The sequence below is a fragment of the Geospiza fortis genome, unplaced genomic scaffold (genome assembly GCF_000277835.1).
Source record: "Geospiza fortis unplaced genomic scaffold, GeoFor_1.0 scaffold244, whole genome shotgun sequence".
NCBI classification, from domain to species: Eukaryota; Metazoa; Chordata; class Aves; order Passeriformes; family Thraupidae; genus Geospiza; species Geospiza fortis.
Window position 1 is genome coordinate 2,204,166 of NW_005054370.1, and position 12,837 is coordinate 2,217,002.

The window sequence follows — 12,837 nt, forward strand, 5'->3', positions numbered from 1 at the left end:
AGCCCGAGCTGCTCACCCATATCCTAGACGGCGGCCCTGAGCGCACCCGCCGCCGCAAGGAGATCGGTGAGGGAGGGCCCGGGCCGCGGGCACGGGGAGAGACAGCCCCGGTCAGGGCTCGGAGCGGGAGGAGGGGATGCGGGGTGGGAAGGGGAGAGGCTGCGTGGTGGGGAGACCCACGGAGAGCGGGATACAGGGCGGGGGTAACGGGGTGAGGAGCCGCGGAGTTGTGAGGGGGTTGTGGGACGGGAGAGGGTGTGGAGGAGCTTTTGTGGAGAGGGGAGACCCCAAGGAGGGGAGAAAGCTGTGAGGAGAGGGTTTGCAGGTGGAGGGACGGTGTAAAGGGGGGGTTAGAGAGGAACGGGAGCTGTGTTACGTCCCTGGTCCCCCTCCCCTCAGAAAGTATATAGGGTGGCCCTGATAGAGCAGTGTCCTTTTACTGCTCTGTTTGCCCTTCCTCCAGAGGGTCAGCGGCGGCTTCTCTTGGGCTCTGTCCCCTCCTTTTTCCTTCCTAGCATGCTCTTGCCCAACAATACAAATGTCATCTGTTTGTCAACCAGCACGATGTGGTTATGAGAGATTAATGAGCTACGTCCAGGCTCTTCCCTGGGCTGGGACTGTCAGAGGCTGCTGTTGTGAAACTTCGCTGTGCACAGAAAGTCTGTGCTCTCTGGGCACTTTGTTTTCCAGTTGGCACAGGGGGAATAATGACCGTGCCCTTCTGCTGGAGTTGCGTGGGGTTCAGAGTTCACAAGGCTGCCTGAGCCTCTGGGCCTGTTGCTGAGGGGCCCGCTGGTCTTACATCAGTGAATTGCCCTCCTGCCAAGTCCAGAGAGCTTTGAACTGTAAATGGGGTTTATGTGTGGAATGAGAGTGCCAGCAGCTCTCAAAGAGCTTTGATTTCATTCTCATTTTGCTAACCTCTCATTTTATTTTCAATTTTTTGATACCTGTACCTTGAGGTAGAGCAGATAAAATGCTGGGTCGTTGCTCACTCCCTGCTGAGGTTTGTGGAAACTGAGTTTGTTTTCCTCTCCTGTTCTGTCCCCAGAGGCCTTAGTTCTTAATGACCCCGACTTCCAGCACGAGGATTTGAACTTCCTGTCCCGTAGCCAGCGCTATGAGCAAGCCATCAGGAAAAGCTCCTTGATGGTGATGAAGCTAAGGGAATATGGAATTGCAGATCCCGAGGAGATCTACTGGTTTAAAAGGTACCTGAAAAGATCCAGAGTTGCTTCTTGTACTTCAGTCAGCACCAAGGATGCTAGGGTTGTTGTCTTTTTCCTATGTTTGTTGTCTAAAGGAAGCTCAAGACCTGTATAAAAGCCCACTCGAGTCTGGCTTCAGTGAATTTCAGATGAAACCCTGAATTCCTGAATGTTGTGTTTTCTTAGGGTTTTTTTTAAGACAAATGCAACATTAACAATTAACATACAGAACATTAATGCTGTTCTGTATGTGTGGTGCAGAAACTAAAAAACAGAACTTTAAGTCAGATTTTTTTTCCCCAAAAGGAATAAAAAAATCATACTGAATTACTTTGAATCTGAATAGATCTGATGAGTTTGCAGCTTCTAATGAAATCTCTAAAAGCTGATTACTTCACTTTGCACTTGGACCCAATAAAGTCACATTGCAGAGATACTTGAAACTATTCCAAGATGGTTTATAAGTTCTTGTGTATCACTGTCTGTTCTGGCTCCCTCCTCTAAGCTCCAGAGGTTCTCTTTGACACAGAGGCTTTTTGTTGTACCTGACCTTTGGTTTATCTGATAGTACCACCTTTGGATCAAGTTAATGAAAATAAGACTGCCTTTACATGTGAGTTTTCATTCCTTCCAGAAGAAATTAGAACTCAGTTCCTGATTTTGATGTATTTCTCCCCCTAGTTCTGTTAAACTCTTTCTGATTTAATCAAACAGAAACTGATAACAGAAAAGTTACACAGATCTAAAAATCTGTCGTAATCCCATGGATATATCCTCTGGCACATTAAATAATGAACCACAAGCCTCCTCTGACTGATTTTGTAGAAAAGCTGTCATGAGCCCCAGGTCATGACCCTTGGCACTAGGAAATTGAAGTCATCTTGTCCACTGTGGTTTTACTTCCAGAGAAACTGGTCTGCACTGACCTGTGTCATGAAAGTTCTCATGCAAGTAATGTAAATAATTCAAAAATCATCACTGATGGACAGTGATAACAGGGAACAAGTTCAGTGACAGTAGAGATTATTCAGGTGCTGCACAGCCAAAGTTAAATTTTTTTTTTCCTACACAATGTTTATTGAAAGTGATGGGGAAGTTTCTTCATTTATTTGTTTATTTCTACAGAGAAAATTCAGCAAAGTCTATCCAATCTATCAGATGGAAAATTTTAACAAATTTTCTGTCTTTTTGTAGCATTATTAAGTGACAATATTATATGAAAACAGACTTTTCTGAAGTAGTCAAATGAGAGATTCTAGTTTTGTCTTTCCATAAGCTTACTTTGGAGTCAGCAATTGTTAAGTGAATGAAGGTGTAATAAATATTTCATACAGATACCAAATAGTCCCTCCATATCTAACATGGCATGAATGGTCAGGTGTGACTAGTCAGAATTCACAGTCCAAAACCAACAGAAATAATAAAAAAGGCTTACTTTTTTCCAAGGTAAAATCTAATTGCCACCATTCAGGATTTCAAAATATAATTGCAGTTACTGTAGACTGACTGTACTTGCCATTTTTTATTTATTTTGTATACCATATTTATTCTGTAATAACGTGTAACAGAATGAAGAGCAGTGCATAAACTTCTTGCCTACAGGTGAAGTGTGTTTGCTCTAAGAACTGTACATTGTTGAAATTCTGAAATGACTTCTTTACTATAATCTGTGCTGCTGGCAAGGGACAATGTGGGCTTGCTGCTGCTTAAAAATTGATTAAATGAAAGGATTATTTTTTCATCCTTTGATTTCATTTGCATTTTAACATCTGTCCCCACTTTCCCACCAGCGTTAAAGATTTTTTTAAATTTAGTGAACTGCACCCAACTGACAAAATTATGTTTATTTCTGTCCCATATCCAAACATACTAATTGGTGCTAACTGGAAATTACTTCATTAGTGCAAAAGCTGACCTGGAGAAAGTGTGTTTGGGCTTATTCATTTTTCCAAACTGAAAACTGAATGGATATGGTGTTGCAACATGCCTCAAAAGAAGTTTATGAAATAGACTGACATCCTTGATTGAGATGTCAAGTTGTATTTATTGTGATTGACATTTCTACTTATGGAAGCTTAAGAAATTTTGTCAGTTATCCCCAAAAGGCAGGGACAGATTTACATGTGCAATTTTAAAGAATTTTTTCCTGTAGCTTTCCTAAAGTGCCAGAACATCTCTAAGTAGCTTTGCACATGACTCACTGACTTTATAGCTTGATTTATGAGTAGGTGAGGAGAAATGCTGCTTCCTTGACTGCCCTGAAGATATACTTAAACAATTGCTGCTGCTGCTGTGACATGTTCAAGTGAATGCTCCTCCTTCCTGTTTCCAAAGGGCTTTGTTGGACTCCAAATCATAAGAGGCTCTATTAAATATACTTAATTGCCTTTCATGTAGTAATTCTTCTATGTCAACACTGCAGTTGCAGCTGTTGTGACTACAGCTTTGAAGGCCATCAGCCAAAAAATGCCAATATTTCAGATTTCTTTTACAGTCTAACTGCAGCACAATGTAAGTCAGCATGAAAAATGGGAAATGTTTCTGGTGTAATGCTCCAACGCTCTTGGAAGAGAGCAAGCTGCTCAGTTTTAATTCACCTCCAACTTTAATTAACTTTCATTGAGGAAAATGGGATTAAACAAAGAAGTGAAAAACAGTTGAGACAAACTGGGTCACAGAAGAAGAGAAGATCTGAAAGCTGCTGGTCACCAGATGATTCCTGTGCTCATAAGCATTGCATGAATGTGCACTTTCCCTGTTGGAATTTGTTCTTACATCTCTAAATTAGGACCTTTGAGCAAACCAAAGTAGAAAAACTCTACTATGGGCCCTACTTGCCGCTGCTAAATTAATGCAGAGTGAATGAGTCTGGCTTGATCTTACTTTGATAAAGCTGGAACAGGAGTTTATTGCCAGAGCAGTTGTTAGCTCTGAAGCCCAGTCAGCACAGGTCAAACACAGCTCCTGCTCCTTCCCTCTCCCCTGGGATGACCCTTCATGCTCATCCTTGAAAGAGTAACTTCAAAAACTGCCCAAAGCAGCAAAGTTTGCACACAGACTAATGTAAAGTGAATGCCCCTGTTCTGTGACCCAGTTCTGCAGCCTGAGGATGGCTTTGCAGCTGTTCCTGTAGCTTTTGGAACCTCTGAACACACAGCTTTGCTTCTGTCATCCTCTGTCTTGAGACAGTGACACACCTGTCACATAAATGCCTTTTTCTGTGTGGGTGGCACTGGGTGCTGTGAAATCTGGGAAGGTCTGTATTGCCAAAGCACATATTACTACACAGCCTTCTCCCAGAAGTGCACTTGGAGCTGCAGCCTCATTGTGACACTGGTTGTTGTAGCAAGGCTGACCTCAGAGCAGCTGGGCATTGATCAGATGGTCACTGCCACCATCAGTCTTGGAGCAGAGTATTTGAACTGTTACACACTGCAGAGAACAGAATTGGAGAACAGCCAATCCAAGTGCTGGGAGTGTTGAAATTGTAACAGGAAGCAGTAAGAGTTCAGAGAGAGAAACAGAAGGGAAGAAAACCTGTTCCTCCCTTCACAGCTGGTACCTCTTCTGTTTGCCCTGTGTCTTGAGGAAAACAGGATTCTCTCTCATTGTCATTCAAGTTGTTAAAAGGCACATTAAGGAAATCCTAAATCTTCAGTGTGGGATATGCTGAGATGAACAGTTTCTGCTGTAATTTAATTTTGAGCTTAGTTAATGCAAGAAGCTGTTAAAATGCTGCATGATTGGCTACAGAAACATCATGACCGTGACACAGTGGTGTTAAAGCATCCACTTGCAGAATGTCTGTTGTCTTCCTCCTGTGAGAGAATGTAATAGTAATCATTAAATATCTGGCACTTCTGATTAAACTTCCTCATAGGCAGTGAAAGTTGCTGGTGGGACCTTTCAGAAGATTTCTGAGATGTTTTCCTGGAGCATTACCTTCAAAGAAGCAATGTCTGACCTGATTTTTCTGACAGCAAAGCATGGGCTGCACATTTTTCTCAAGTTCTTTCAATGACTGCTGAAAATATGCAAAGACCCATTCAAGCTCTTCCCAAGCCCTGAAACTTCATGTTTCAAGGTCAGCACTCATTTTCTCCCTGCAGATTTGTCCTTTTTGGGCCCAGAGAGTAGGCGCACAATAATTGTGCTGCAGGCAGTGAGGAAGAAAAGGGTGCTGCTGTTGCTGTATAGGTCCTGGGCTAAAAGAATGACCTACTTAGAAAACCACAAGAATGTTAAAAAGTTGTGACTTGATGTCCTTGCAGCATTATTAAGCCCTTGGTCACCCTGAAACGACCAGCTTTGGTAACATCTGCTGCTGTAGGCAAGAGTATTTTTGGTGAAAGAACTGTGTGCCTCGACTCCAGGAACTTCAGACACTGTACCTGCACCCACAGCAGCTTAAAGCACAGTTCATACATTAATCACCAGCATTAGATTACTTGATTACAATACTTTTGCTCCTGGAAAAATCCATGGCTCATTTAGTGCTGTTCATTTCAAACAGGCAACGTGCAGTCCAGTGGTGCTTTGTCTCTCACTCTAAGGTTGGTTTTCACAGCCTGTACAGGACCTGCTGTTGAATTATCAATTATTTACTCTCTGCATGGTGCAAAATGTCAGTCACAAATGCTGCTGTATGGACAAGCTGTGTGCAGAACATCCCCTATGGTATTCATGCAGAGGGCTCATTTTTAACTCCTCTATCTTAGAGTTTAGATGGAATAAACATTTGTTCACAGTAGATTGAAGATGATGAAACTGTTCAAGCTGCAGAAGGGAAGATGTTTTAATTGAGAATGTACTTTGCCTGGTATTGTGGCTACTAGGTGATTAGAGTTTTCTTTCATGAAATAACTTCTGCTTTGGTGGAGCACTCCCAAAATGTCTGATTTTTCTTTCCATTCCCTCCAGCACTAGACTGTAGTGGTAACTTTAATTGAAGGTGAGTTCCAGATCTCACAACTGATAGAAGCAGCTGTAGGCAATACAGAGCTGGTCCAAAAAGAACTCAGTCACCAAAGAAACCTTTTCATTTTTAATACATATTTCTTCTAACTAATAATGCCCTAGTTGTAGGCTACCAGCAGCAGTGGGATTTATTCCCACAAAACCTGAGGGATGGGGGAGAAAATCTTTTGGTTTTCATGTCCTTAGTTTCAAGTTCCTCATGAACCGTTGTAGAATAATATTTTTTCCAGTTACATAGCAACAGTAGGATTCATGGGGTGAAGAAGATGCCTGGAAGAAACATCTGTTTCCCCATTAGCATTGCTTCTGATGCCTCCACATTTGGAGGTTGCTTGTGGGACAAAAAAAAAAAAGGTTGAATGAGGCAGAGATTGCTCATCTTATGCTCCAATTGGGGAAAAGCCTTTCAGGTTCATGGTAACAGTAAGACTGAGATCCAGATCCCTCTATTTCTCTCCTGTAGAACATGCTTGGGCAATTTTCCTGAACCCTTGGGTCTCCACTTCAGCATGTTTCACAAAACCATAGAGACCCAAACGTCTGCTGCTCAGAAGGAGAAGTGGCTGCCCCTGGTCCGTGAAGTCAAGATAATTGGCACCTACGCTCAAACCGAAATGGGACATGGTTAGTTCCCTGCAGGGATGAATGGGTAACCTCTTTTCTCTAACTCCAGTGGGTAAATTCTTCATGTTCCCTGGGTCAGTCTAAAAGGGGGAAAGGTAAAATTCCTCAGTTAATGGTTGATGTCTGTAGCCAGACAGCCGCCTCGTTTCACATCCTGACAATCCCAGGATTCCTTCTGGTCTTTTCCAGAATGCACCTCTTAGCTGATCTCTGCATGGATAGTTGTTACCTTTGTTTTGAAATGAGGACGTTGTTCTAAGCCCTGAGAATCTGAACCAGTTGTCTGTGTCAATGAACAGTACTGTGGCTTTTACTTTTGCCTGATTTTGGGACATGTGTGCCAGAGCCCTCAGTGCATGGCTGGCCTGCAGAAACAGGTCAGGAGCATTCCTACAGGAGCAGTGGAGAACGGTGAGATTGTGAGTTCTGGTTGAAAGTCAGGTATGCTTTGCCCCAGGCACTTCTCTTGCAGATGCTGCTGCACTGCAGCTGTACAGCTTCCTGGCAAGGTCTTGTTTACAAAGAAAAAACCATCCCATTCTGCTGCTGTTGAAAGCAACTTTCACTGCTTCAAATGGAAAAACATTTAATGGATCAAAAAACAGTCTCTTGGCCCAGAACCTGGAATTATGGCTGTTAAGTACCAGCAAGAATAGTTAACAAACAGAGACTCCAGTGCTTGTGCTGGCATCTGAAGTGGGAAAATCTGAGGTGTCAATCTGGACACTGTTGGATGGCAATGCCAGCTGCCTGGTTGTTCAGTTACAGCTGCTGAAACATTTGTAGAAGACTCAGTGGAAGAAACCCTGTCCTCTGTCCTGCTCAACAAACCCAGCTCAACACCAGAAGCTGAGAGAGAACTGAATGGCAACAATCAGTGCCTGCTGGCCTTATTTGCTTTCTCACACCAGCTGCTTGAAATCAGTCATATCCACACTGCAGTGATTGGTTTTACTTCTGATTTCACATTAGATCATTGCACTTTCTTGCCTGGTGATGGTTGATTTCCTTATAGTTCTCATGTTGTTTCATGGTTAAACTGGTATTTTTAACACCAAATGGAATACAGTGAAGTAGATCTACTTTCTATGCTGAATAATTAAAATGCAAACATCTGACATTCCTACTGTGATTGTTGAGTTTCTGATATTCCATCAGTGAAGCTGCTGCAGTAATTATCACTGAGCTTTGCTTAATTTAATCCTGATGTTTAAAATCTGGTGATGGGGAAGCAGACCTCTGGATTATTGAATTGAACTCTGGCCTGGATGGGTAGTTACTCAGTTTTATCTTGGTGACTATATGTGTGATAGCCTGTGTTGATATTAACCTCTTTCATAGTGAAGAAGTCTCCTCTCTCTCTCAAAAAATAAAAAAATCAAAGAAAGAAAAACATAAATAGCACAGGGCTGAAAATGAAACAAGAAGGAGCAGTGAAAAAGTGAAAATCCTGTGCTGTTTCTGTCTGGTTTATAACTACTGCTTCTAAATAAGGATTTTCTTCTTTTTTTTTTTTCTTTTTTTTTTTTTTTTTTTGTCATTCTATGGCTGTCAGCTGTAGCTGTTCAGTACTTCTCACCAGTACTGAACTCACTTAAATTTGGTATTCCTGGTAGGCCATTAGTCCCCTGTTGGGCTTGGTCACTGTGCAGTCAGAAAGCTTAGAAAACCTTGCTGCTGGTTTATTAGATAGTTTAATTTATTTATAGGAGTCTGAGAATATCAAAAAGCAGTTCTTAGGAAGACCTAGGGACAGAACTAGTTGATATTAATGTGTATTTAGAGAACACAAGAATGCATTGTTATCACTTTGCTAAGAATATCAGATGAGTTTGAGCCAAGCTCAGACCAGTGTTCTTCCCATAATGCATATAATTTAAATATTTTTATATATATATATATTCCTGTTAAAGTCAAATTAAATTTATTTCATACATAAAGGAGCCAGATGGAGGTACTTGTCCTCAATCTATCACCACTATTTTAAGACTCAAAGCTGCCAATATTTTAACATTTAATGATTAATTAATTCTTTATATTGAAAAACTTAAATAGACCACTTAATTACCTCACAATGGTGCTTGACAGAACATGGAGAAAAAGTAATTCTACTGAAATATGTTTAATTTGAGATAATTTGTGCTGGTGATTTACAAATTCAAAAATGTTGGCTTTCTTCCCAAGTTGTTCATGTGTAACTTTGACTTACACATACAGAGCACTGTCCTTTTAAGATAAAAGTTTTTTAAAATAGCTGAAGTTGAAGGGAGTTGATTTGAAATGCCATGTACACTAATTGTGTCTGATATTTAATTTTTAAAAATTAGAGTAAATAGTACAGCCAGCTAGGATTTGTCTTTTTTAAAAAAAGTAAAGTTTGTTGAAAATCCAACTTGTTTAGCTGGATAAACTGGGACTTCCACAGGGTTCTACCTTCAAAACAAAACAAACAAACAAACAAAAAAGTGGACTTTCTGTATTTGGTTGAAAGCACACTGCATTCAGCCACATCACATCTCCAACAAACTGACATTCTCAGCTGACTGCCTCAGCCCATTGAACTTAGGGATGCTCTGATGTTCAAACCAGAAGGTCTGGTCCATCTTTTGGTTTGGATTTTTCTTTTTTTAATCAATCATAGTGCATCAAAAGTAGGGGAATGTTGCAGGTGCACTTTCTGCAAGATTACAAAGAAATGCATTGCAGCACGTTTATTTCAAAGTGAGTGCAATTTCTTATTACTCAGCCTGAGAAAAGGACAGTGCTCTGGCTCTCTGAAATACACTTGCTGAATTCTGATTGACACATGAATCATTTTTTTTTCTTTTTGTCTCTTCCTGAATCTCCACCATGAATCCCCATGCTTGCTTCCCTCCCATAACATTCCCTTCACGCTCCCATCCTGTGACAATTCTTCACAGCTTTGTTCACCGCGGACGGCCTGAGCCTCTGGACCTTCACCTGGGCATGTTCCTCCCCACTCTTCTCACCCAGGCCACCCCAGAGCAGCAGGATCGCTTCTTCATGCCTGCCTGGAACCTGGAGATCATTGGCACTTATGCCCAGACTGAGATGGGCCATGGTACAGTACATTCAGTAAATGAAATGCTCTTTCTGAGAATGCCTTTGTGTGCAGAGGATTCCCGTGCCTGGGTAGAGCAGTGTGTGTGTGTCCCACAGTTTTACACAGCCTGCTGTGGTTGTAGGGAAAGGTGGACAGCCTCTGCAAGGGTTAATAGCGCATTATGCCCTGTGCTGCTTCCCTCTTCCTCTGAAGGGAGGGTTGGATGTCTGTAGCTCAATAACTGAGCACCTGGGTGCTCCTTGTGCCATTCAAACCGGTATCATTACTGCCCATCACTGGTGCTGGCCGTTTGGTGGCATCTGTTCATTTTACACTTGCTGTTCTTTCCAGTTGGAGTTCTGCTTTGCTCTAATTTGTTCAGTGTAAAGACAAAAGGAAGAGCTTTGAGGTAGTGAAAGAGATGCCAAAAAATTAAGAGTTGCTTGTTCACCTCAGGATTAACCTTGGTTCCAATGCTCATGTTCTGTGGGGAGCTTTTTCCCCTTAGTTCACTCCCATGTGTTCTTTTTAACTGACTGTGAAATGTATTGGGCTTTTTGAGTTCTCTGTCTCATGTTGACTTTGTTTTTTGTTGCTATTCCTTTGCTTTCAAGCTTTGAAATGGATTTTGATAACTCCAGCAGTATTGTGATTGCAACACTTCTAATTCAAGTTTCAAAGGGAGGATATTCTGCCTTGGGAAACTTTAATTTTGGTCACCTCAGAGTTGCAGATGAGAATTATTTTCTAAAAATGAGCGGGATTCACCTTTGTGTTGAAGGGAAATGTAGAGACTGTGTGAAGCAGAAAGTAACTGCAAGTCTGAGGAGAATCTCTTGCAACTAGTGAGGTTTGAAGATCCTTTGCCAGCAGAGTAAGTCTGTGTTGAGCTGCCTGTGGAAGTCTGCCATTACCTCCATGCTTTGGGAACGTGGCTGCTGCAAGGTGATCTCCTTTTTCCTCTTGGAGCTCTTGTCCTGCCCTGTCAGTCCAGACTCAGGAGTGTTCACAGCTTGTTTAGTTTAAGCAAGTAGGCCTGGTGATTTTGGGAGTTTTGAAAGCATTCAGGGGCAGTGCCACTGCTCTGAGACAGGTGTGTGGGAAGTGAAGCATTGGGGGAAGAAGACAAAGACTGTTCCTGGAATTATCTCCATCTTTATGCAGTCTCTTCATCTACCTGCATCAGCACCTGGCATACACATGCCATTACTTGCTCCCTTGGAGCTATGGATGATCTCTTCTGGGAGATCAGCTCCATCAAGTGAGGAGAATGTAGGCTTGATGAGGGAATGGAGAGGGGATGGGCACTGTTTATTTTCTCTTGTGGCTGAGAACTGGATGGTTTTATTTTGCATTTTAGTGAAATTCAGGTGATTGTGTTCCTGTGGAACATTTTGAATGAGAAAGGGCTTCTGGTGTGTGATAGCAAAAAGGTGTCAGACTGGAGGTGCTTGGAAAACTAGTCTTAGACCACTGGGGAAAAAAATCAATGTTTTCTGAGAATTGGCAGTCCCAGAATGTGGTCTGACCCTCACTTGTTCTTCCTTAATTTGTTGCTATTTAGCTTTTTATACATACAACTTAAAAGCAAAATTAAAATTCAAACATTACTACTGGAGTTCCACTTTCCATTGCCCAGTTCTGTCCTTGTCTCTGTTTTGTGACTGACTTCCTGCCAAAACAATGTGTTTGCTTGTTTCCAGGGACTCATCTCCGGGGCCTGGAAACAACAGCCACTTACGACCCCTCTACACAGGAGTTCATCCTCAACAGCCCCACTGTCACCTCCATTAAGTGGTGGCCAGGTGGACGTAAGTGTGTCTAAATCTGGAAGATGTATGGAGAAACTCAGGGAGGTGATGCTATGTGTGTTATATCTGCAGAGTGATGACTGAAAGTTGATCCAAAGAGTTGGCTGAAAGCCAGTCACTCTCGCATAACAAGCAGACTTATCAGAGCCTGCTAAACATTGTGTGCTCTGGACTGTTGCTCAGAACTATTCACACTGTGGATTTGGTGTAATTTTTGATTGTTGTGTCAAATTATTTATAGTTCTTTCATCTTCACTGACGGGTGTGCCAAGGACTCAGTGTTTTATAGTCAAGAAAATTGTGTCGTGCATCTTCCATTGACTTGGGCAACATTTTTTCATAGATCTGTAGAATTGGGTTGACATCCAGTGGGGTCAGTCTGGTTTTCTAGAGCTTGATGTAATGAGTTTATCTCAGAAGAAAGACTCTGTATGTGAGTGTGTCTGACTGTGCTTCTGTGCTGAGTCCTGCTCCCGTTGCAGTTGGGAAGACGTCGAACCACGCCATCGTCCTGGCTCAGCTCTACACCCAGGGCCAGTGCAAAGGCCTGCACGCCTTCATTGTCCCCATCCGGCAGCTGGGCACACATGAACCTCTGCCAGGTACACGTTCACACTCAGGGAGTACATTACATCTCTTTCTCTCTGGCTGTATACAGCTGCTGTGTCTTGTTAAAGTCCGTGGCTTATTTCGTTAGCTGAATTCAGCTGGTAGATCACAGGGCTTAAATGAGTCTTTCTTACAACTGAACTACCACTAAATCATCTTTCCTACCAGGCCTTCAATGTGAAGTTTAGTTTGGGATTTGATTCTGCCCCAGTGAAGTTTAATTTGGGATTTGATTCTGCCCCAGTGAAGTTTAGTTTGGGATTTGATTCTGCCCCAGTGTCTCCCAGCTATGCATTCCACAATCCTGCTTTCTGATAGGGGAAGATCTTTCATCACTCTTTATCTGGAAGTGAGCTGGGTGAACTTTAGAGACAGCTCCTGCAGTGAGTGGATAGTAGGGCTGCATGGAAATTATGGTGATTCCCATATTTTGATATCCAGTTGTTGTGGTTTAACTCATCAGGCAGCTAAACACACACAGCCATTCTCTCCACACAGAGGGATGGGGGAAAGAGCTGTGAAAAAGGTAACACTTGTAGGCTGA

The 12,837-nt window shown here is 42.3% G+C and overlaps 1 protein-coding gene across 1 annotated transcript in view; it reads left to right on the forward strand.

The window, feature by feature from the left end:
• The window catches only part of ACOX1 (acyl-CoA oxidase 1), a 21,141-nt gene that overhangs the window by 408 nt on the left and 7,896 nt on the right, over positions 1-12,837 (forward strand). The window contains 5 exon segments of the mRNA XM_031059913.1: positions 3-66; positions 1,052-1,211; positions 6,649-6,809; positions 11,577-11,684; positions 12,167-12,286. Of these exon segments, the coding sequence (XP_030915773.1) occupies positions 3-66; positions 1,052-1,211; positions 6,649-6,809; positions 11,577-11,684; positions 12,167-12,286 (613 nt within the window).